Source organism: Alexandromys fortis, unplaced genomic scaffold (assembly GCF_014885135.2).
Source record: "Alexandromys fortis isolate MF-2015 unplaced genomic scaffold, M_Fortis_MF-2015_v1.1 scaffold_17, whole genome shotgun sequence".
NCBI lineage: Eukaryota > Metazoa > Chordata > Mammalia > Rodentia > Cricetidae > Alexandromys > Alexandromys fortis.
Genome location: NW_026067896.1, coordinates 13,386,343 through 13,410,256, shown reverse-complemented (window position 1 = coordinate 13,410,256; position 23,914 = coordinate 13,386,343). Strand labels below are relative to the sequence as shown.

Genomic DNA, 23,914 nt, shown 5'->3' with positions numbered 1-23,914 from the left:
AACCCATAAACTTCCATTAGAATACATGGCTTAAGTCAGCTCAGGATGGGGCATTGCGTCAAAAGAAATTTTATAGAACTTTTTTGGTTGGATTTAATTGTATGTGCGCACAAGTGTATGCGTACATATATGTATGCAGTTTAAATGAAGCTATAATAATTAGAGATAATAATAATCCTCCTCTCCAAGACTAAGAAAAATCTATAGATTTTTTTTTCTCAATAGACTAAGAAAAATCTCAGTACTAGACATGATAAACCTCTTTTTCAGTTTTTGGTCAGAGGCATCCAAGATATTCCCCAGACAACATAGGTTATTGCTGTTTCTCATGGTTTCTTCCTGAAAATTAAATATAGGTCTCTATTATTAAAGACTCAATGTACTTTGAACACAGCACTATGATGAATTTAGCTAGGTCTCATTGGAAAGCATCTCTCTAGCTAGCTTTCATAGGATATAAAATTACTATGTAATCTACCAAGGGAGAAAACAACTAGTAGTCCTATCTAGGTGTGATGCCTATAAACCAGAATAATGACCACTAAGATAAGATATCCATAAAAGTACAATACTGGCATTCATAAGTTGGGAACAATCAACACTTGTCTATTTCCTTATCATAAATGGTAACTGAAACAGCCAACTACTCTGAGCTAGTAAGGTCTTAGATCTTTGAGAAGAATTTTCCGCTGCCACCTAATTAAGCCACTAAAGTTTCCAACTTCATTCTAAATACTTATACCCACCAATGTGTATAGTTCAAAGAAGCATCTCTTTGAAGCAGATAGAGACCATTACAGAAAACCACAGCTAGTGAAAATGCCAAGAACTACTGATATGGGGTACTTAGTCCTAGTTGATACATCTACAGCTCAACACCCACACCTAAGGTTCATGGAACATGTTGAAGAAGGGCAGAGAGAGTCAGAGGATAAAGAAATCAGCTAAGAGCTATATCTCAGAAATTAAAGGCATTTGGGGGAACTTAAATGCCCTTCAACTGAAGAATAGATAAGGAAAATGTGGTACATTTACACAATGGAGTATTACACAGCAGAAAAAAATAATGACATCTTGAAATTTGCAGGCAAATGGGTGTATCTAGAAAACATCACAATGAGTGAGGTAACCTGGACCCAGAAACATGAATATCATATGTATTCACTGATAAGTGGCTAATAGACATAAAACAGAAAAAAATCCAGCCTACAGTTCATATTCCCAGAGAACCTGTACAACAAAGATGACCATAAGAGAAACATACATGAATCTAATCTACATAGGAAGTAGAAAAAGACATGATTTCTTGAGTAAATTGTGAACATGGGAGCCATAGGAAAGGGTAGAAGGGAATGGGAAAGGGAGGTAGGGGAGTAGAGAAAAAGATATAGCTCAATAAAAACAATATAAGCTATCCCCATGATTTAACATGGATGTCTACACAACACCCAAGCAAAGAGAACAGTAATAGACATGCTAATGTAGAAGAGGGAGATTTCACTAGCCCCACACTCAGGTAAGAGGTAAAGGCAATTGATGAGTTGTGGGAGAGGGAGAATTAAACTTCTACAGTGGTAAGTCTCCTGATTGGGGATCCAATATCAAGTGTTCAACCCTGAAAACATAAACATACAAGCAACACTACACAGGCACATCATGTATTTATGAACATATAGATTGGTGTGTTTATCCATGCATATGTGTGTGTGTGTATAACCATAGTGATTAAGGAAAAAAGACATACTTTAAGTTTGTTATTACAAGTTGGAAAATTACAATTGTTGCTTTAAAATGTTTTTAATCAAATTTATCAGTGAATTGTATAGGCATGTTTTTTTTTTAAATAAAAACAAACACTGAGGTAAACATGGGATGTGTTGGGGGCAGTGGGACCCGAGATCCTAAATTTCTTGTAATCCCCTGATCTGAGTGCCTACAGCTGCTCTGAGCACGAGACCTTCAGGAGTTCCTGATGGCAGGAGAACGGTTTCTGGTGGGTTTGGCTGGGGCGTGGCTATCTCTATATAATCTGCCCTGAACACAATAATAGGGGCATTCTTGGGGAATTCAAGGATGACCCGTGTCGCTGTCTCTCTGTCTGTGTGTGTCTATGTATTTTAACCTCCAGCCCCCTTGCCCGAAGCTCGGTAACTGGGTGCCAGCGCACAGAGCGCAGACATGGGGGCGCGGTGCGCGGCAGGGATGAAGAAATATGACTTCAGGAATCAGCATTTCAAATTTAACTATCACTTATAAAACTAATTATCTTTTATATCTTGGTATCCTGGTCTTTCAATCAAACATATATTGTTTTATAAAAGAGTAGAAAAGGAGAATAATCTTCCCAAATAGCTATAATTTTGTTGTTAGGGTAGGAACAGTGTTCCTAATCTCTTACCTGGGTAAAGAAGGGCTCATAAATCTCTACTCCTTTGTCAGATCCTTGAAGCAAAACCTCTTGGCCACGTCTCCAACTGTAGCGCACAGGCGGGTTAGAATTGGCCACGCATCTGAGAAACACTGTTCTCTCATAGTAAAATTGTTCTTTAGCTTCACCTATGCTTTGATGAACAGTTACTACTGGATCATCCAAGTCTAAAAGAAATAAAAATAAGCAAGTGACATTACAAAATGCACAGCTTCTAAACTATTGCAAACTTATGCCCTGAACAATGATGCAAGCTTCTATTGATGGTGGCACTCTGAGTACATGATTAAGCTCAGCAAACTCAATAACAAAGAAATTTTCAACCTAAAATCTTAACATTCGACCGTTTCTTCAGATTTGTTAAGATAGTATAGAAGTTCTTACATTTTTTCAGTTATCTTGCCAGAAGCCACTTAGATAAGACTTCATAAAATTGAACAAAATCTAAATGGCTATCCCTGAAAATATACAGTACTAATATTATATGTACTCAGTTAAGTTATATTTAGGAACACACACCTATGTACATACTTTAATTGTTATTGCATGAATGAATATTTTCAATTAAAAACAACAAATGAGAAAAGAAGCCATGAATTTGAAAGAGAGTGGGGAAGGTTATATGGGAGGCTTTGAAAAGAAGAAAGCAAAGGGAAAAACATTGTGATTAAATTAAAATCTCAAAAAGGTTTAGAGAGAGAGAGAGAGAGAGAGAGAGAGAGAGAGAGAGAGAGATCAAAACACTAAAACTGAACTCAAGTCAGCATAGCCTCTTAGGAATGATGCAACCCCTTGCTATTAATCACCATCACAACACACTTAGCATTGTTTCAGCTGTATAACTTTGAGGGACTATTTAACTTTAGTGATCTTCCTTGTCCGTAAAATAATATTATATTATTCAGGTGATCTGAGGATGAATAAATAAGAGAGATCATAAAACATGGGCATTTGTATATAGAACGGCTACTGATTTTTTTTTTTTTGGTTAATCTTGTATTCAGTCACTTCACTGGAAGTGTTTATGAGCTGTAGGAGTCCCCTGGTAGAATTTTTTGAGTCCCTTCTGTTTATTATCACATCATCTGCTAATAGTTACTTTGATTTTTTCCTTTCCAATATATATCCCCTAGATCTTCTTCAATTGCCTTATTGACCTAGCTAGAACATCAAGTATTATATTGAATATATTTGACAGAGTACACAACCTTATCTTGTTCCTAATTTTAGTGTTGCTGCTTTGGGTTTCTCTCCATTCAGGTTGATGTTGTCTATAGGCTTGCTGTAAACTGCCTTTATTATGTTGAGGTATTTTCCTTTTAATTTTACTCTACTCTTTCAAACATGTGTATCATGAAGGGGATTGGATTTTGTCAAAGACTTTTCAGCATCTACTGAGGTGATCACCTTTTTTTTTCTATCAGTTTATTTATACAGCGGATTGATGTGAAACTCCTCTCTGTATGCTGTGAATACCATTGGTTATTAAAGAAAATGCCTTGTTCTGTTGATAGGACAGAGTGGAACGAGATGGGGAACACGAAACTAAATGCTGGGAGAAAGAAGTTGGATTCAGGCACATGAACTTTATCCAGTAAACCACAGCCTCATGGCAATAAACAGATTGATGGAGATGGGTTCATTTAAGATATGAATTAGTCAGAAATATGCTTAAGCTCTTGTCCAACCAACATTGCAAATTATATAGTTTTTGTGTGGATATTTCAGGGCTGAGCAGCCAGGAACGAACAAGCAGCCTCCTACAACAGTGGATTATATTGACTGATTTTCTGACATTGAACCATCCCTGCATCTCTGGAATGAAGCATACTTGATCATGGATGTCTTCTTGGATTTGGTTTGGGAGTAATCATTGAGTATTTTTGCATTTATATTCATGAGAGAAACTAGTTTGTAATTCTCTTTCTTTCTTTGTTTTGGGAATAAATGTTACTGAGACATCATAAAATAAATTTGGCATTTTTTTCTTTTTATTTCTATTATGTAGATAATTTGAAGCTATGCAAAAAAATAACACAAATGGCATCTCATGCTGGCAAGTATGTGGAGGAAGGGGAACACTCTACCATTACTGATGGGAAAGCAAACTTGCATAGCCATTATGGAAATCAATATGGAAGTTCTTCAGGAAGATGGGACTGTATCTACGTCTAGATTCAGCTAAACCACTCTTGGGCATATACCTAAAGGATGCTCCATCCTGTCACAAGGACACTTTCTCATTTATGTTCATAGCAACTTTACTTATAATAGGCAGAACTGGAAACAACCCAGATGTCCCTCAACAGAAAAATGGATAAGAAAAATGTGGTACATTTACACAATGGGGTGTCATGAAATTGGCATACAAATGGTTAAAACTAGAAAAACACATCCTGAGTGAGGTAACCCAGACCCAGAAAGACAAGCATGGTATGTACTCACTCATAAGTGGATATTATCTCTTAAGTAAAAAATAATCATGCTATAATCACCAGACCTAGAGAAGCTAAATAAAAAGGAGGGATCAAGGTCTTATGCACAAATCTCCCTGGGAAGGGGAAATAGAATAGATTTTGCAAGTGAACTGGGGGGTGGTGGTTGGGGATGGAAATCACAGGGACCAGGTAGAGAGTGTTGTGGGAGAGAATACTGGGAGAAATGATCTGAATTGCCAGGTATTGGGCAGTGATGTGGAAACCTAGTGCAGTGGAAACAACCTGAATCTTATGAGTGGAGATTAGTGATGACTTCTAGCAAGCCTGAAACAGCCATCTTCTATAACCAAGCAAGATCCAGTGGAGGGATTAAAACAACAACCCAGCCTCAGAACCACTGATCTATAATTAGTAGATGTATTGGGATAATGGTGGAACAGAACTTCTGGGAGGGTTGGATCTTGGGGACCTCCCAAGGAAGAGGCAGAAGAAGGATTGTAGGACCCAGAGGGGTCAAGGACACCATAAGAACATGACCAACACAATCAACTAATAGAATGAAGCAGCAGTCCCGGAGCTGGCATGGGTCTGTGCTCAGACCTCTGCATATATGTTACAATTGTTTAGCTTGGTGTTCTTGTGGGACTCCTAACAGTGGGAGTGGGGGTGTCTCTGACACTTTTGCCTGCTCTTGAGACCCTTTTCCTCCTACTGGGTTGTCTTGTACAGTCTTGATATGAAAGTTTGTGACTTCTTATTTTAACTTCTCATCCCATACTTGGTTGAAATTCTTGATAGGCTTGTTCTTTTCTGAAAGGAAATGGAGGTGGAGTAGATCAGGGAAGAGGGGGAGTAGGGGAAGTAACTGGGAAGAGTGGAGAGAGGGGAAACTGCAGTTGGGATGTAATATATGAGAGATGAATTAATTAAAAAAACATGGGTACACAGTAAACAGTCAACACAATTTAGCCTTTACTATCTATCTATCTATCTATCTATCTATCTATCTATCTATCTATCTATCTATCTATATGTTGGTATTAGGGTCTGTTCTTAATAACTGCTATTGATTCCATAGTTTTTCCAGCTGATATCTCATGACCCTATATGCTCTCAACTCATGAATAAGTACAAATGAGGCATTTGGCCATTTGTTCTGGCTATCAAAGACTCCAGATGATAAGTGAAAGCCTGGAGAAAAGCTACAGTGTGTACATATGCATAATAAAGGAGGATGTGAGCATATGGGACATGTCATGTTTAGAAAGTCACAGCTTCTAAAAAAAGATTTGTTTGATGTATAAAATAATAAAAAAAAACAATACTACCAGTGAAATTATGGCTAGTGATGGAGGGGGAAAAAGAATGCAGAATGCAAAATTCCTTAATTTAATCTTTTAAAAAAATGTGAATTACATGACATTCCTACTTTGATTTCTTGTTTTGCAACATTCTAAGATTTTCTCTTAGATTTCTCCCAACATTAGCATCTTTTCACAGCTACCTCACAGACCTCTAATTTTAGTACTGTAGACTTACAGAACCACTGCTGCTTTCTGTGAAAGATTAAGGGCTGTCAGATAAAACTCACTCTGCTGTCCATACAGACACTGTGCTGTCTGATCTTAACCAGCTGGGATTCTGGGGATTCCCAATACTATGAAATATTCACATAATGATCAGCTCTTCACCTAAACCTAATCCAGCAGCAGACCGGTGAACTGAATTCAATTTAGCCACTTGAATAAGGAAGTAGGTGTATGCGATTGTTCACATTTTCTTTTCTTGCTTGTTAAAAATCTTTCCCTCAGAATTGGGCGGTAACCACGGGCTGATGACACAATCAGGGCGGGTCCTCAGACTCTGAAGAGTTAATAGCTTTATTGTTTTCCTTTTTACCATTGTGATGAAACACACTAACAAAAGTCACTTAAGAGAGTTTACAGTTCCAGACAGGACACTGTTCAACATGGAGCAGGAATGTGCGGTTTTCGTGACTCATAGAAAGCAAACTGATGACATTTCATTCACTCATGGTAAGCAGAGAGAGACTAAGAAGTGAGATGAGGCTCTAATATATAAAAACGGAAAAGCCTGCCCCTAGTGATATAGTTCCTCCAGAAAGTCTCAACCTCTTAAAGCTACCACATCTTCCCTGAGCAGTGCCATCAGCTGGGAACAAGTGTTCAAACACAGGAACCTAAGGGGACATTGATATCCAAACCTAAATAATAGGGTTATCTTTTCTAGTACCGCTGTTCAGATGTATTCCTAGGTCTTTTCTTGTTTGGGGGTGATGTGATCAGTCTCAGATAGCAATGACCTATTAGATCCGAACATTCATTATCCTGGTCTGCATGCAATTTGGGTCATGGGCCACTAGCCTTCTAAGAATTTAATCTTGGAATAACAGCTTTCTTAATATTCTATTGGCAGAGTTTCTATTGGAAAAACCCATGATTCTTTTTTCTCTTTAAAGTGAAAATAGCAATCCTGAGTAAGATGTATGTAAGCAAATCAGATATTAGAAGTAGGTTATAAATACTTCTGGGAACTGGGCCTCAAAATTAGCAAAGCCTAGCATTGTGGGAAGAGAAGTATCGCTTCCAGTGGGTCACTGGATGTGATGGTGATGGAGGAAGGTAATTGGTTAATTATAATAAACCAACTGCTTGGCCTCATAGCTTAGAACATAGGTGGGTGGAATAAACAGAATAGGATGCTGGGCGGAAAAGGAAGTGAGGTCAGACTCTGCTCTGCTTCCAGAGGGACCTCTGGAGCAGAGACACCATGCTTCATTCTCCCAGGATGGACGGAGGAGGCTAGAATCTTCCCGGTAAGCGCACCTTGGGGTGCTTACACGCATTATTAGAAATGGGCTAGTCCAGGTGCAAGAATTAGCCTGTAAGGGCTAGAGTTCATGGGCCAAGCAGTTCTTGAATGAATACAGTTTGTGTGTTGTTATTTCGGGCATGAGCTAGCCAAGCGGCCGGGGTGTTGGGGACACAGCCCCGCTGCCGCTCGTATTTCAACATGATGGTAGTAAGTGGAGGTCCCCCATTGTTTCTTAGACCCATGAATCCTTAAGAAAATATCATAGAATTCTGATCAGTGATTGGGAATTTCACTACCGTCTAGAAAAAGCACCNAGCCACGCAGCATCCACGTAAGCTTCATATGTGTCACGTGTACAGCAAGTGCTTTACCTACTCCTATTTGTCATTGTTTCTAATCTGGGTTTCTATTTTATTTCATTTTTTAATGAGTGTGTTGCCTTCATGTATGTCTATGTACCACATGCGTTTCTGGTGCCCACAGGGGCCAAAGGAGCTGGGAATTGAAACTGGATCCTCTGGAAGAATAACCAGGGCTCTTAACCATCTCTTCAACCCTTCAAATATGAATTGTTTTAGGTGAAACATCCTCCACTACAAGCATTGGCAATAAAGTCACATGGTGTAAAATTCTTTATTACATTATTTATTTCTTTGGAGGTGGAGAGTGGAGAATGCTGCGGGACACACATGGAGGTCAGAGCACAACTTTCACAAGTTGGTTCTTTCCCACCATGTGGGTCCTGAGGATGGAACTCAGGATGCCAGACCTGGTGGGAAGAGTCTTTACCCACTGAGCCATCTTGTCACCCCTATTCAGGTTTTTAAAACCCTATTAATATTAACTGTGTGATGCCAATTACATTGCAATTAGTGCAGGCAAAACTTACAAATAGCGGCAGAAGATAAGAGCTATCCTTGATGAAAACAATGACTTACAAGGGACACACAGGAAGCTGCTGGAATCTGGAACTGTGCATGCTGATCTCAGTGCCTCCCACACTGTAGACTCCCTTGTGAAAACGTGTTAGGTCACACATCTCTGTTACCTGTGTGCGTTCCTGAAACAAATGAGCCAAACTGTGACTGAGAAGAAAACAAACAAAAAACAGAAGCCAGCTCTAAAATAAAGACCTCTTAAAGGAAAAGAAAAAAAAAAGAAGAAAAAAAAATCTCCACATTTTTTTTGTGAGACTAAAGCTGAATACATTCCTATTAGCTATTAACGTAGACGAGTATACTCATCCAGCCTGTGCCAGTTACGCACTATCATTTGAAATCTATGACCCTGAGAAATTGTCATGCCCACTAATCATGCAGAATCCAATTATATATTAGTATCTCCTTCCATCAACATCGTCTAGAAAGAACTGTGAGCAATGAGATGCTCAATGATGTCTATGACTCACTTATGAGTGTATTCTTACTGCTTTAGTCAGTGGAGCATCCTCTAAACATTTATACAGAATAGGGTCAGGTATTATTATTTCTGGACCTTATCTGCCATTCACCTTGGCAAGCCCATAAATCTGTTTTTATATTTTTTTTTAATACTCTTCTTTGCAATGGTGGCAGTTTCACCTCACTCAGTAGGAACCTTATCTTCCCCACTGCCTCTGAAGGCGGTGAGAGCTCGTCATGCCAGAGAGCTCACGTGTCAATAAGCCTTCAGTTTTCAATCTCACTTGATCGCCTCTGTCCACAAGCTCATTCAATTTTGTTCTCCGTCACATTTATTTCTATAGTCTTAGGCTCTCATTTCATACGCACTGTAATAACTCCAACTCCATTCTTCACGAATCACAGTTTTCTTTTTCCCTCTCTCATTTAAAAACATAGCAGTTTAAATGAAAAGTAATTTTATCGTTGGTTTGTACATTTGTTTCTTTCCTTGTTTGAGACGGGGTTCTGATACTTTATAGAGCCTCAGCTGGCCTGCATCTTTTTGTGTAGGCCAGAGTGACTTGTGCTGTACAGCAACACTCCATCTGCTTCTGAGTGCTAAGATTGCAGGTGACCATTCCCTTATCTGGGAAAGTGATGCTATACGTCGACTGTATGCAGTTATCCTCTTACCATATATTGAAAGCAGACAATATATTCTGATCAGTATCTATTTCCTTAAAGTCAAGAATTTTCTGTATCATTTTAAAGAAGACGGACATTGTAGTTCCTGCAAGGAACAGGCTACTTCCCTAAGACCTAGACTGCTTAAGGAGATCTAGGGTTTCAGAATTTTTGACTTCAAAAATTGCCAGCATGACATTCTACTTTAAACAGAGTTTTCTCTCTCGTCTGACCCTCTACTGTGCTTCCAAATAGAAATTTCTTCATATTTTGTTACTTATTCTCCCTACTCTCAAGTAGTGATTAATCATGAAGTCATCCTTTCATGAAGTTTTTGAGCACGGCATGAATGGAGTGCAGAAGAAACTGATTCCATTATTCTTAGAATTATTTCTTTCTTCTGAATTCCTCCTGAGAGATTGCGCTCATGGTGTTTTACTTTCCACTTATGTCCCTCCTCTCCCACAGGTGAAGTTTTTCCATGCAGATCACTAGCATTCATTCAAGGATCCACATTGTCTCCATTGGGGCCTTTAGCTTTCCTCAGGGTGTAAGGCAATTGCTTAGGTGACTGACGGGCAATGCATCATTAAATACATTTCAAATGCAAATTCTTTAGACCACACAGTAGGAATACTTGGGAATTCTGATATTTTGTTAATAGCATGCATTGAGAAAACATATTAAGAATTGTCCCAAGTGTACTTAATTTAAGAGTACTTAATGTGGGATTGCTTGCCTAACATGAAAATGTCTTGGAGTTGATTGGTTCAAAAGCTGGGAGAAAATGCTAAAACAACTACCCCTAAAACACAAAAACAACGACAATGAAAGATATAAACAAACAAAACCAACGTTCCCCAACTATCAATGGTGGTTGCATGTTAACAGATGATTCTTAAGCAATGATTAGACAGTGGGAAGTATTAAATTGTGATGTATTACTACAAAAGCTCCAGGTAGTTGGGACGGAGGTCCTGAGTTGAGGACCTGGCAAAGCCACTGCACAATTCTTCAACAAGGGGTACTCCAAGTCACTAGATGCTCAGTTATAAGAAGGCTCAGTCTCGCAATAGATAGATCTTTTAAGTGAACACAACTGATTGAGAGGTCAAATAAATTATATTCTTTCTAACATTTCAAGGAGCTAGTTTTCTTTAAAATGTATTCATATTAATTTGATAGGCTATTTATAAAAAACTCGAACCTATAGAAACTATAATCACTTACGCAGGAAATGTTCATGAAAGTAAAAAGCATGTGATTTAAACAAACAAACAGTTAAGTCATTTAATTGTGGTTAAGTGTTTCAAATTTATAAAATGATGTGAGTTAGCAAATGCATTATTGGATATGCAAAACTGTGCCTTAAATATATCTAAATTATATAACTTCTAAGATTTGCTATTAAGTATTTCCATATGTGTGTAGGACCCTGACTTCAGTCAGATTTTTATTTCCACAAACCAATATAAGCTACCTAAATACCCAATAAAGACCCAATAAATCAATCTTAAGTAAGACAAATCTCTTAGTGATATGACCAGTGTCAGTTTTCTGCAAGGCTACCCATATATATCATAATAATTACTTAAGGGAATTTATTTTTCCTCTTAACCTTGGCAGTTTACCATTCATCACTGAAGTAATTTTCTTGAAACATTTTGCTTGATTAAAGATGTCAGACCCTTGCAGATTAAATTCATTCCAAGAAATAAGAATCTGATGCCTGATGCGTGCTATCTTCCTTCACTATAGGAGCTAGTCCGTCAGGAGGATTTATAGTATGGACAAGACTCTAACCAGCATTAGACAAAAGGGAAGGGGATTTTGGAAAGGACTCGGAACTTCCCACACATTTCAGTTTGTGTAGTTTAAAGAATGAGCTACTTGTCCAATTTTATCTTCCATACGTTTTTTTTTTTTTTGAGTTCCTATGGCACATGCATGCTATGGGACATGCAAGTGTTCAAGACAGAATAGGAATTCCGAACTAACAGTGATGGATCTAAGATTTGTCAAGTGTATGCCTTGACAGGAGTTATTTCAGAAGAAACTTCAAGAAGGGCAACTCATGTCATCTTCACAGAAAATTTGTCTCTTATTATCTCAAAAATAAGTTTCATAAGGATTAATACTTCATAACTGCACATGTATTAGGGTCACTATAATAACTGCATTTATCTAAATTCTTATATCTTATATTTTGTTGCCAACTTTTACATATCTGCAAATATACTCACTATTATAAAAGCCAACTAATTTACAAGCACCCTGCAATGTATAAATCAAGAAAATGAGTTAGATGAAAAAAACACTAAAATTAAAATTGTTAAAATTTCTGTAGAGAATATAAGAAGGGAAAATATAAGCATCTTGTATAAAACAATAGTAAAAGATTTTTTCCAAAATGATATGTGAAGCAAATTAGGAGAATAAAATATGAGAAGGAAATAGTATGTATAAACTTGTAAGATTTCAGAGTGAATTTTATGTACTCTATACATAGATATGCTAGAGGAGGCTATATAATATTATAGAACATTTGAGAGATCAAAACGTGCTAAAGCATTACTATCTCCACGTATAGAATAGGGAATCAATCACGTTGTCATTAGAGAATATGTGCTTTTTCCAGAAATAACATACTAGCTTCTTTCTGCATGAGGGAAGTTAATGTGGCAAATGTAATGACAAGAAGATTAATCAGAATGGGAAGATGATTCTGTGGTAGTTGATGCAAACTTGTATAAGACAATTGAGACAAGATTTTGTCAAAAGGCATGGAGGGAAGGCATGAATGAATGAGCTATTTGTATTAGTAGATGTGGTGCTCCGGAAAGGGAGTAAGTCAAGGGTTACTTGCAGATGATCTGGTTTTCAGCTTGGGGTGAATTATGTGTGTGAAATGAGAACTGTGTTTGGCCATTTATGAACAAAAGTTGAGTTAGTTCAATGTGGATCATGTTGAATGTCAGGAAAAACCACGCCTCCAGTCACAAAGTGTCTGACCTGGAGACTTGAGGGTAACCAACAGCTCTCTAATTGGAATTAAAACAAGCTGAAGAGGAGGGAATTCATTCCTGGTACTGTTAACTTAACCAACTATCCTTGATTGAAAAGGCCATAGACCTGAAAGATGAATCTTCAATTGCCATTTGTTTTCCTGTTTTGTTTTGTGACACACTGCATAACCAGGGACTTTTGTGGCCATGGTTTTGGTGTTATCTATTAGAAGCCAGATGGCTCTGCAATGGGAGTATAAACAAAGCCAATGGCTTCTCCCTTATGATAACTCATCAATATCCAAAGGTTCAGCTGTAAGGAGCCCTCTCTGAGCCATAAGTGATTGTGGACAGAACAATCTTGTCTAGACCTAGCACAACTAAAGGGCTGCATTGAGTTCATGGCTGCAGTGGTTGGGTAGTGCTGAAAAGAAAGCATTTCATATGTTTTTGTCCTATATTCCAGCTCTTCATAGTCTGTGCACTCCTTACACAGTACTGCTGTGTATTTGAGACAGTGGTATGAATATCCTCTTTAAGAATGACCCTCAACCATCACTTTGTCTTATATCTTGAGCAGCCATGAGTCCCTGAATCCATTCATTCACTGCAAAGAGGGGCTTCTTCGATTGAGTCTGACAGTATAAACATTGGTATTTAGAAGGCAGTTTGATGCAAATTTACACTTATTTAATGAGTTAACTCCAGTGACTTGAAACAGTTAACCTGACTGCCAGCCTGTATCGGCCAAACCAATCAATGCATTATGAGGATGAATTATTATTTACAGCTGAAGTTCTAGGCTGCAGTTGCTAGTTAAGGAGTCAATTAATCTAAAAAATAATCACAGCAGAAGTGCGTTTTCCACAGGGGTTTATTCCACCATTTGGTCCAATTTTTCTGTCTTTTAATCTTTGAATTAAACCAAATGAATCTGAAAACCCAGATGGCAAAGATACAATGAGTACTGTATTGGATGGCATCTTTCCCTCCGGGAAGTTCCAGACACCTTAGAAATCTTACGCAGAAAATACACAAACAGGTTTTATGTTTTTGTTTTGTTGAGGGGTGTGCAAAAAAACTACTTAATATACTAGAAGGCAGTAAATAGTAGAGTACCTTATTTTACCAGTTTAGAGACAAGATTTGAATAATTGCAGCATAAATGATCACAACAATAGATAGTGCTAACCTACAAATATGTGCCTGTCAGTTAACCCAATCTGAATAAAATTGCCATACCCTGAAGCCTTCAATAGACAAAAAAACAAAACAATTGAGTATTCTTTAGACATATCAGACATTAAGAACAGAACACTTTATTAGGAGTGAGAAAACAGAAACAATGAATATTTAGCATTTTCTGTATATACCAACTCAAAGGCATGTTTGCGTTAATAAAACAAAAAAGAATTTTCCACAATTGGTGAGAAGAAATATTTTATATTTCTTTTCCCTCATGGTGATTTTTGAATAGCAATTAATTTTATCTGGTAACTCATAAAAGAAAGCAGACAAAATGAATACTCATAGCCAGCTCCTCAGAGCTCCTGAAGGCTTTAATTTTCAAAGCCAGACATTTACAGGAGTGGGGTGAGCTATAAGATTTAGAGTCATTCTTGTGTGAAAATTTGCTGTTAGTCATCTACTATCACAAACTAGAATACATTGAATTTTGGTGATGATTTTAGAAACACATGTATCTACACATTTTACAGATCCTTGATAATACTGTTCTACATATCATTCCAGGTAAAGAAATGTTCAAATTTTATATTTCCTGTAGTAATAACCCTTGTATATTTCCTTCATTTTCTCTTAACTTCATTTCTATTTTTTCATTATCTTTTTGATAACTTCATACAAGGTGTTTTTTTTATCATTTTCACCCTTTTCCCCAAATTCTGCCAGAACCACCTCTATTTCTATACACTCATCTTCATGTTCTCTCTTTCCCCCCTTTCTCTTTATTATTTTCTCTCTCTCTCTCTCTCTCTCTCTCTCTCTCTCTCTCTCTCTTAGAAACTCAAAGACTCCAATTTGCGCTTTTCTTATATTCTTGTATGTGTGATCTTCCACTGGAGCATGGTCATTCTAACAGGGCATACACTCTTAGAGAAAACTGACTATTCTCCCAAATGTCAATTACTAAAAGCTCCTCAGCTAGTGGTGGTGCAAATTAGTGACTACCTTCCCCTTTCCATGCTAGGACATGATCTGGCTTGAACTCTTGCAGGACTTGTGCATACTATCACAGCCATTGTGAGCTCATATGTTTCATTGTGAGCCCTCCTGTATCTGGAAGTAGTGTTTCCTTGCAGTCATCCATAACTTCTGTTCTTATAAACTTTCTGTCCTTGATATGGGATTCTTCTCTGTATGTTGTAAATACCATTGAGTAATAAAAACACTGTCTTGAGCCTAGAGCTCAAGGAAATAGAGCTAGCCAGGGAAAATTAAACTGAATTCTGGGAGAAAGGAGGTGGAATCAGAGAGAAGCCATGGAGCCACTGCCAGAGACAGATGTGCTGGAACTTTACTGGTAGGTCATGAACTCGTGGATATGAACACATTAATGGAGATGGGTTAAATTAAGACGTAAGAGTTAGCAAGTAAGCTAGAGCTAACAGGCCCAGCAGTGATTTAAATAATATGTTTTCTATGTGAGTATTTTGGGAGTCTGCGTGGCCAGGAAACAAACAAGCATGCCCTCTCTTCTACAATGATCCTGAGTATTGGGAAGATGGAATGTAATATAGAAATTCAATTTAGGACTGAGCATTTAGCAGTTTTTGTCTTTTATACCTTGACTAGTTGTGGATCTCTATATTAATCCTCATCTACTATGAATAAAATCTTCACTGATGATACTGGAGAAATCCTCTAATCTGTGAGTGTAATGAGAAGTTGCTAGGAGTTGATTTAATACTGTGTTATTGAGCCGAATGAGTAGTAGGTTCATCTCTAGAACCCATGATCTGTCTAGCTACAGGTACTCTTCCACAGTATTTGTGAGAGATGTGAGTTTTAACTTGTGGAAGAGACCTTAATCCAATTAGAAAGTAATTGGTTACTTCCATAATGTTCTTGCCACCATTGCACCAATGGGATACACCTCTCCAGGACACTCATTGCAGTAACTCTCAGAGTTCACAGCAAGGTAAGAAGATTGATTATTTTACATAATGCTGCAAGGTCCTATGCATACTCTCAGAGGATGAAGTTTCCAGGTGAGTACTTGATTTCTCCAGATTCCTATGTTTTTTCAGCAACAGTTTATCACTGCTAAGTTTTAGAGGGTAACTAATAGCATTTGTGATATTTATTATCATTATAGAACAACATCACATTCATGGTGTTTGAATATGTACATTTTGACAGGACATTTTTTAAATGGAAAATTGGCGTGCAAAACATTGTAACATTTTGCTAGGTTCCTTTTCAAAAGAAACATGTTCCTCAGCAAAGTACATGAGCATCATTTTTTTTCTGCATCTCAGTCATATTTTTTCCTGTTCTGAATTTTTATGTGTTTGATTGCATAAGGTGATAGCTCATTGCGATTTTAGATTGCACTTTCCTGGTTATTGTGAACTTGAGTAGCTTTTGATTTCATAAATGGCCTTCTATACTTTTGTTTTCTAATTCCTTATGAATATCCTTTGTTTCTATTTCACCTGGATTAATTATCCTTTTAAAAAATATCAGCAGAATACTGTTATTCAAGGCTTTTTTGCTTTTATTTAATAGATGTTCTCATGAACAAAATAATAGACAGCCTCTATTTGTATTGTTTGACTCATGAAATAAGGCTAGATTTTTCCAACACTGAACATGAAGGTTTACTACATATAAAATTGAATTTTGAATGTGATATGATTGACTAATAAGTTAGATTTTGTTTCATTTCTTTGTTTCTGATGAGTGTATAGACTCAGTAGCCCTATCTAATGTTCATTCTTTGACAGGGAATTAAACCCAACCTTTATTGTATATTAAAGTTTCCCACATAATAGGCACTCCTTCTGATTTATTATCTGTGCTATATGAATTTCTCTGTTCCTATGTAAAATACAATGTGACCGAGAAGATTTTTAGCTTACAAGTTCTACTAAGACAGCTTCTTGGATCCTAGTTCATTGGTGCTGTTCAATTTCACACATTGTTGGTTATTCTCTGCTTCCTGTATTAGAGCTAATGTCTAGAGTATTTTATTTTATTCAAATGCACAAACACAAAACTTTTAAAATTCCTCCTTAAGACTGTATTATATTTGTGCTCATTTTTTATTCAGAAACTCATCTGGATATGTGCAGTGATAAAAGTTGATTACTTTACCTCAAGTTCGCAGAGACTGGGACAACATTCAGGGAGTCTGTTTGGATTTAACCTAGGTCCTCTGCATATATTTTATGGTTGTGTAGCTTGTGTGTTGGTGTTCTTGTGTGACTCCTAACCATGGGAGCAGGGCAGGGGCAGGCTATCTTTGACTACTTTGTCCGCTTTTGGGATCCTTTTCCTCTTACTGGGTTGCCTTGTTCAGATATGAGGTATGTGCCTAGTTATATTGCGAACTGTAACGCTATATTTGTTTGATATTCCTTGGAAGCTTGCTCTTTTCTAAAGGGAAAAGAAAGAGGAGTAGATATGGGGGGAGTAGGGATGCGCTAGCAGGAGTGGAGGGAGGGTAGTTACTTTCAGGATATAAAATATGAGAGAAGAATAAATAAATAAACAAATAATTTAATGAGGTACATTTTCACCTGGCATGGATGCAGGATAGTATCTCACCATTTATGATTTACTTTTTCACTGCCATTAAGACCAGCATGAATTATCTCTTAATTTGACAATCTCTTATGTATTTAAAAATCAGAGCTTAATTTAAGGTTATGTCTCTTTATTATAAATCCGCCAAATATTTACTCTTTTCCTACATCACTAGAATTGTAAGAAGATTGCCACTTTCAGATTTCTTTTTTATTATGACTTTATTTTTAAACACTTATATATGTACATATCATAAGTATGTGAGTACTCAAACAGAAGAGTGTGTTGGAATCTCTGGAGCCTGAGTTCCCTGTGATTGAGAGTTCCATGGCACAAGCTATAGGAATCAGACTTGGGTCCTCTGTAAGAAAGCAAATGCTTCTAAATGTTGCCCCATTTGTCCTAAATTTTATCAAGCCAAGACTTGTGTTTTCCTATTTTTCCATTTGATTCTGTTGTCTGTTACTAGATACTTTGTGTTCAGTTATAAATAATGAAGATGAACATTAATTTCTATTTCATTATTAGTAACAAAAGCTGCATATTATCCACTAAATTCAACATTTACTCGTAGAGAGCTTAAACTGTACACTGTATAGATGCCTTCAAGGTAACCACTAGTTCATTGCTGATGTCCCTTCAACACAGAGGTCATCAAGATCTGTTTTGAATATCAAATTAAAATATAGCTAGTCAGCACTTGGCTATTATACAGTATGTTATGTTTAGAACTTGTGTTCTAAAAATCTTTACTTAATGGAATTTAAGGTTTGACCCTAAAAATATGAATAATATACTCAGGAAGAGATAATTTTTTTAATGTCTTTCACTTTGATTCTCCCTTTTCTCTTCACGTCAATGAAAAACATTGAAATAACCCTGATGACAAGTTTTGATCCCAACTTTTACTCCTTGACTCTGACAGGAAACCTTTGGGGAAATATACACATATATATTCCCTTTCTTTAAATTCAACATCAATCTAGGTTTTCTGTTTTCTTCTTCTTCTTCTTCTTCTTCTTCTTCTTCTTCTTCTTCTTCTTCTTCTTCTTCTTCTTCTTCTTCTTCTTCTTCTCATCCTCCTCTTTCTTCTTCTTCTCTTTCTCTGTCTATCTATCTTAGCGAAGTTCACAGCTTTCCAATTTCTATTTAGATCCCTGTTGAACACATTCTATCCACCAACTCCCAGAGATTTAATCACAGTTCTCTGAAACCTTCCTCCCCAACAATGAACCTGCCATCTTGAGGTCCTTAGTTTCCTTTCCTTTCAGTCTTTTTTTAGGCTTTGTCCTCTGCTTACGTAATGAGTGATGCACTCACTGAAATTCTACATACCAGTGGAGATTTGTTTTCTTTTATCTCAAGGTCAGTAGAATCATCACTGGCCATAGGATTAAATAAATTCCCTCTTTGCTATTTTTTTACTATATGATTTCATTTCCCTCTTAATTTTGGAATTATTACTGTATTGTTCTATGTGATTATCTTTACTCTCATTTAGTTTTAATTTAGTCCCTTCAGGAATTTTACAAAGCTTGCTACACATTCAACTTATGGATTTCAGTCCCCACAAACTTGAATGTGCACATGTGGATAATATATGTTCATGCCCTGAAGGGCCTACACCTAGCACATTAATTCTCTTAAATATTCAACTTAGATTTTAATTTTGTTTTTACTTTTAATGAAACAGGCAAACATCCTGTTCCATTAGACATATGTTACTCAACATGTTTTCTCTCTCTCTCTTTTTTTTTTTTTTTGGCTACAGGATACACGAGGGTCTGTAATGCTGTTCTTTAACTGCAAATTTAGACAGTCTCCTAAGTGTGGGAATAGTAAGTTTCCCTGTCTGAGAGCAAGGGGAATATCAACAGACAAGGCTTATATTTCTTATAGAGAGAATGTCCCTATACTCTTTGTTATTGCTTTATAGTTCACTCCCATGAGAGGGAGCCCACTCCTGATACTACCTGAATTGCCAGAAACTGGAGACTGGATAGCCCAGAAACCTAGGATAGAACCAAACATGACTCGATATACATACACATAAATGTGTGTGTGTGTGTGTGTGTGTGTGTGTGTGTGTGTAAAACGATACCTAATGGTATTCTGGTATAATCATAGGCCAGAGTTTAGTATAATTGACACCAGAGAGGCTTTATCCAGCCACTGACAAGAGTACATGCACTCAAGCTATTCCTTCAGGAGAATGGGAGGAAGAGTTATAGGAGCCAGAGGGACCAAGGGCACCCACTACCAGAACAAGGTCCACAGAATCAACTAACCAAGGCTTATAGGGGTTCACAGGGACTGAAGCAACAATAAGGGAGCCTGTATAGATCAGAACTTACATCTTCTGCATATATGTTATGGTTGTGTTGTTTGGTGTTCCTGTGGAACTCCTTACAGTGGGAGCAGGTGCTATTTCTGACTCTTTTTACCTGCCCTTGGGATCTTTTTCCTCCTGCTGTGCTGTCTTGTCCAGCCTTGATATAAGGGTTTGTGCCTCGTCTTATTGTAACATGTTATGCCATGGTGGTTGATATCCCTGGGAGGACTGATATTTTCTGAAGGGAAAAAGAGGAGCAGTGAATCTGGGGGAGAGGAGGAGTGATGAGGAGGGGCTGGGAGGGGAGAAGAGTGGGGAAACCACAGTTGGGATGTGATATCTGGAAGAGAAAAAAATAAATAAACAAAGAAACAAATAAAAGTAAACAGGAAAGATTGGTGCCAAGAAAGTGGCTGTGACTATTGAAGAAACTAGATTATTAAAGAGAAAGTCCCTTGTCTATATTGGGTCTCTAGGAGTGGTGTTAAGAGGGCAATATCTCACCCATTAGAGAACTCATTATGTAAAAAAATTCAAATTCATTTGAAAGGAAAGAGTCTAACTGATAATGTCACTAAGGGGTTCCTTGATTGAAAACAACCGCTGCAGAGTATTTCCAGGGGTCATTTGATTATAGCACACAGACACTGACCCAAATGAGGTCCAAGGGGACAGCCTACATCTTGAGCTGGCAGCCATACTTGGCAGCATCATTTACACAGTACTGGTTTTAGAGTCCGCACAGAAGCAAGAACAAGGTGGGGTAGAGGAAGGTTATGACAAGGTTGCAAAAGGCAACGAAGCCAAAAGATGTGCATGAAAGTGAGAGTCCCAGCAAGAGTATTACAAGGCCTATGTGGGAAGCTGTGAATTTGAAACATAAGTTGTCAGGATGTTGAAGATGCTGGAAGCATGTAACGTTCACTAAAGAAAGTTGCATTCAAGGAGTGGAACTGGCTCAAGGGAGAGCCAGTGTGCCATAGGTATCAGAGATAGAGAAACAGGAGGACTGCCTGATACTTTTGGGGCACAGATAATTCAATCACAATACCCAGATGGAGGATTTGGGTTTGCAAGATTTGCTTGCTTGCTGACTTTTGGCCCTGTTTTGATACTGTCTTTGCTAGCTATGCTCCCATTGCTCCAATTTAAAATAGAAATATTTTACTCTGTACTCTTGAGTATAGGGATGAGACTCTGAACTTACAGTTTTGAACAATGTTAGAGCTGTTAACGGCCATAGGGACCTTTGGAATTGGATTGACGGACTGAATGGGTTTTGCATTATGAGATGACCATGAGTTTATGGGGACAAAGGGATGAAACTTATGGCTTAAGTGATATATTAGCTGTTGACAAGCTCACTTGTCATGGATAATATTGTCACCTTGAAAAGATTCAGAATCTCCTCTTACATAATGTATATTTAACCACAAATACATGTGTATGATAGCATGCTCCAATCTGGTGCTACAAATAACCAATTTTGCATAAAGGGGTATCTGATCAACACTAGAAATGTTTACTGTTTGAGCCCAATGTAGTTACAAGTTTGCAGATAATGAAATAATAAGAGGTTAAATATTTTTTCCTTCAGAAATACCTTTAAAGCACTACTAAAATATGAAAAAGATAAACTTAAAAAATCCAAATCCAGTCTAATGGTTGAATAAATGGATATGTTTGTTTCTATTTATCATGCAACTATTCTCACCTAATAACAGTTGTTCTTTATAATATTCTTTCTATCCTTCTATCTATCATCAGCCAACTTCAATTTAATCAGTGTACCATATACCCTATTCATTTCTGTTTTGATAAAAAAGAGGGGTGAAAGAAAATTTGTATTGACTTTGCCCTTACAAAATTTGCATTCCTTTGAAATATATAAGCAGTAAATAATAAATCATAGAAACATTTTGTTAACATTTCTCCTATGATAAATGGAATTACAAGGCATTGTGTAATATGAGGCATGAAAGGTGAACAGATGGAACATTTCCCCAAGGAAAAATCTGCATAAGGTGAATTTGGTCGATGTCACTGGGAAGAATTTCAGGTAAATGCAGTAGAATGCAGAAGCCTTGGAAGGGGTAGCCATTTTATGGATTCTTTGAAATGAAACAAAGGAAGTATTGGCGAAGCAAAGGTGAGGGAGAGAAGATAAAATAGGAATGAAGCTTGTGGACCAGGAGGAGCAAAGACTTGTGGTGGAGGGAAGTAGTGTACCTTCAATTCAGTTTAAGTAGGGTTTGCCATAAACCAATGTGACTTTCTGTAACAGTTACAAGCCACAATACTGAGAGTATATTGAAAGAGAACTAATGAACGTGGGGTGGCCAAGTATGTGCTTTGTAGTTGTCTGGGCATATAGGTGTATGCCAGTGGAAATTGATATCATTTAAATGGATAGATAATAATATTACAGACGCAATGACATTGTAAAGTAAATTTCAAAGGCTCCAGAAGAAATTGCATTCTATTTGTTGTGCACAAATGGCATTAAAAATTGATTTTATAAAATAACCATCAAATCAATGACACTTTACTATTTAACCATATAAAATAATGCGGCTTGATTTTGCTGTCTGCAGTGGAGGCTGTGAATACGTAGTATGCTAGGATACATACTCAAGTCCTCATAGTTAAGAGGTCATATGTGGAACTGCTATGCACAGATGGAAATATTTGGAGGCATCAAAGAGTCTTCAGAAACTCATCTTACTGCACTGTTGTTTCTCGGTCATGACAGTTGTAAAGACATGACTAATCTGGCAATTGACTACATTTTTTCAATGTTGTTTTGTTTTAGTTTGTACTTATCAAACCTTTTTTCATAGACTGAGTGTTTACCATACATTTTCCCTCTAGGCTCCTAATTCCTAAGTTATGGAGTATTTGTAGACTCTGGCAACTACACATGCCCAACATCAGTAATAAATAATGAAAAACTGACGTAAAGAAATTGTTGCCGTGGCAGATATATTCCAGTGGTACATGGTGAAGCAGCAACAATGCTGAGTTGCCTGGGAAACAAGACGTCTTTGTTATTTCAGTACCAGCTGTTTGGGATGAGTGACAGCTCAGGTTGCACTGGCTGCACAAGTGGCTTCCCTGTCTTCACAGGTTAAGGAAAGACTCAGGACTTTCCCAGAGTTCACTGTCATTCCAGATTGTTTACTAATCTCGCTATGGCCTTAGTGATTTTATAAAATTCAACTGTACACATTTCTTCACTTATTTGTTGCGTTTGTGTGTTATATAGGTAAAAGGAAGGTAATTTAAATCAGCCGATTTTACATTAGCACTATTGATAGGAGGAAGCCAGAAGTCAACTTCCTTCCTTCTCCCACTGGCCCCTGACCTAAGCCTAGTTGATGAGCTATTTTTTTCTCCTGCCTTTGGTTGAAATTTTAGACACTTTTCACAGTTTCTCAGTTCCCTGCAGTCAGTCACAAGAACAATCCCACTTCTGTAATTAAAATGTCCACTTCAATAATTAACAAAAAAAGACCTGTGAACTTTGCAATTTAGACGGTCTCCATTCACCACAGCTGAGTACTTGTTGAGGCTTGATATGCTGAGCGCCTAAGGGGGAAGGTGCAGACGTTTGCTACTTAAGACTTTTGGTTTTTCCTCCCTTTTCCTTGACACCTTCTTTCTACACTAACTACTCACAGGACACATTCTCTCTGGAACTAAATATATGAGAAATATGAGAGATAAAGACACATAGAATTTCATCCTTTGTAGAAACAGAAGCCGACATTGATTTGTATACTTAAGGATAACATTAGTGGAGCTGGAGAGATGGCTCAACAGTAGGGTTAAGAACACTTGCTGCCCTTGGGGAGAACCGGGGTTCAGTTACCAGCCTTATATTGCAGCTCTCAACTCTCTGTAACTCTAGTTCTAGGGGATCTGACTTCCTTTTCTGGCCTCTATGGACACTGCATGTATGTGGTGCTCCTACATCCATGCAGGGGAATCAATCATTCATATAAAATAAAATTAAATAAATATTTAAAAATATTGACATT

At 37.4% G+C, this 23,914-nt stretch overlaps 1 protein-coding gene across 1 annotated transcript in view; it reads right to left on the bottom strand.

The window, feature by feature from the left end:
- Mdga2 (MAM domain containing glycosylphosphatidylinositol anchor 2) overlaps positions 1–23,914 on the bottom strand; it is a 687,020-nt gene that overhangs the window by 242,217 nt on the left and 420,889 nt on the right. The window contains 1 exon segment of the mRNA XM_050163190.1: positions 2,399–2,595. Within this exon segment, the coding sequence (XP_050019147.1) occupies positions 2,399–2,595 (197 nt within the window).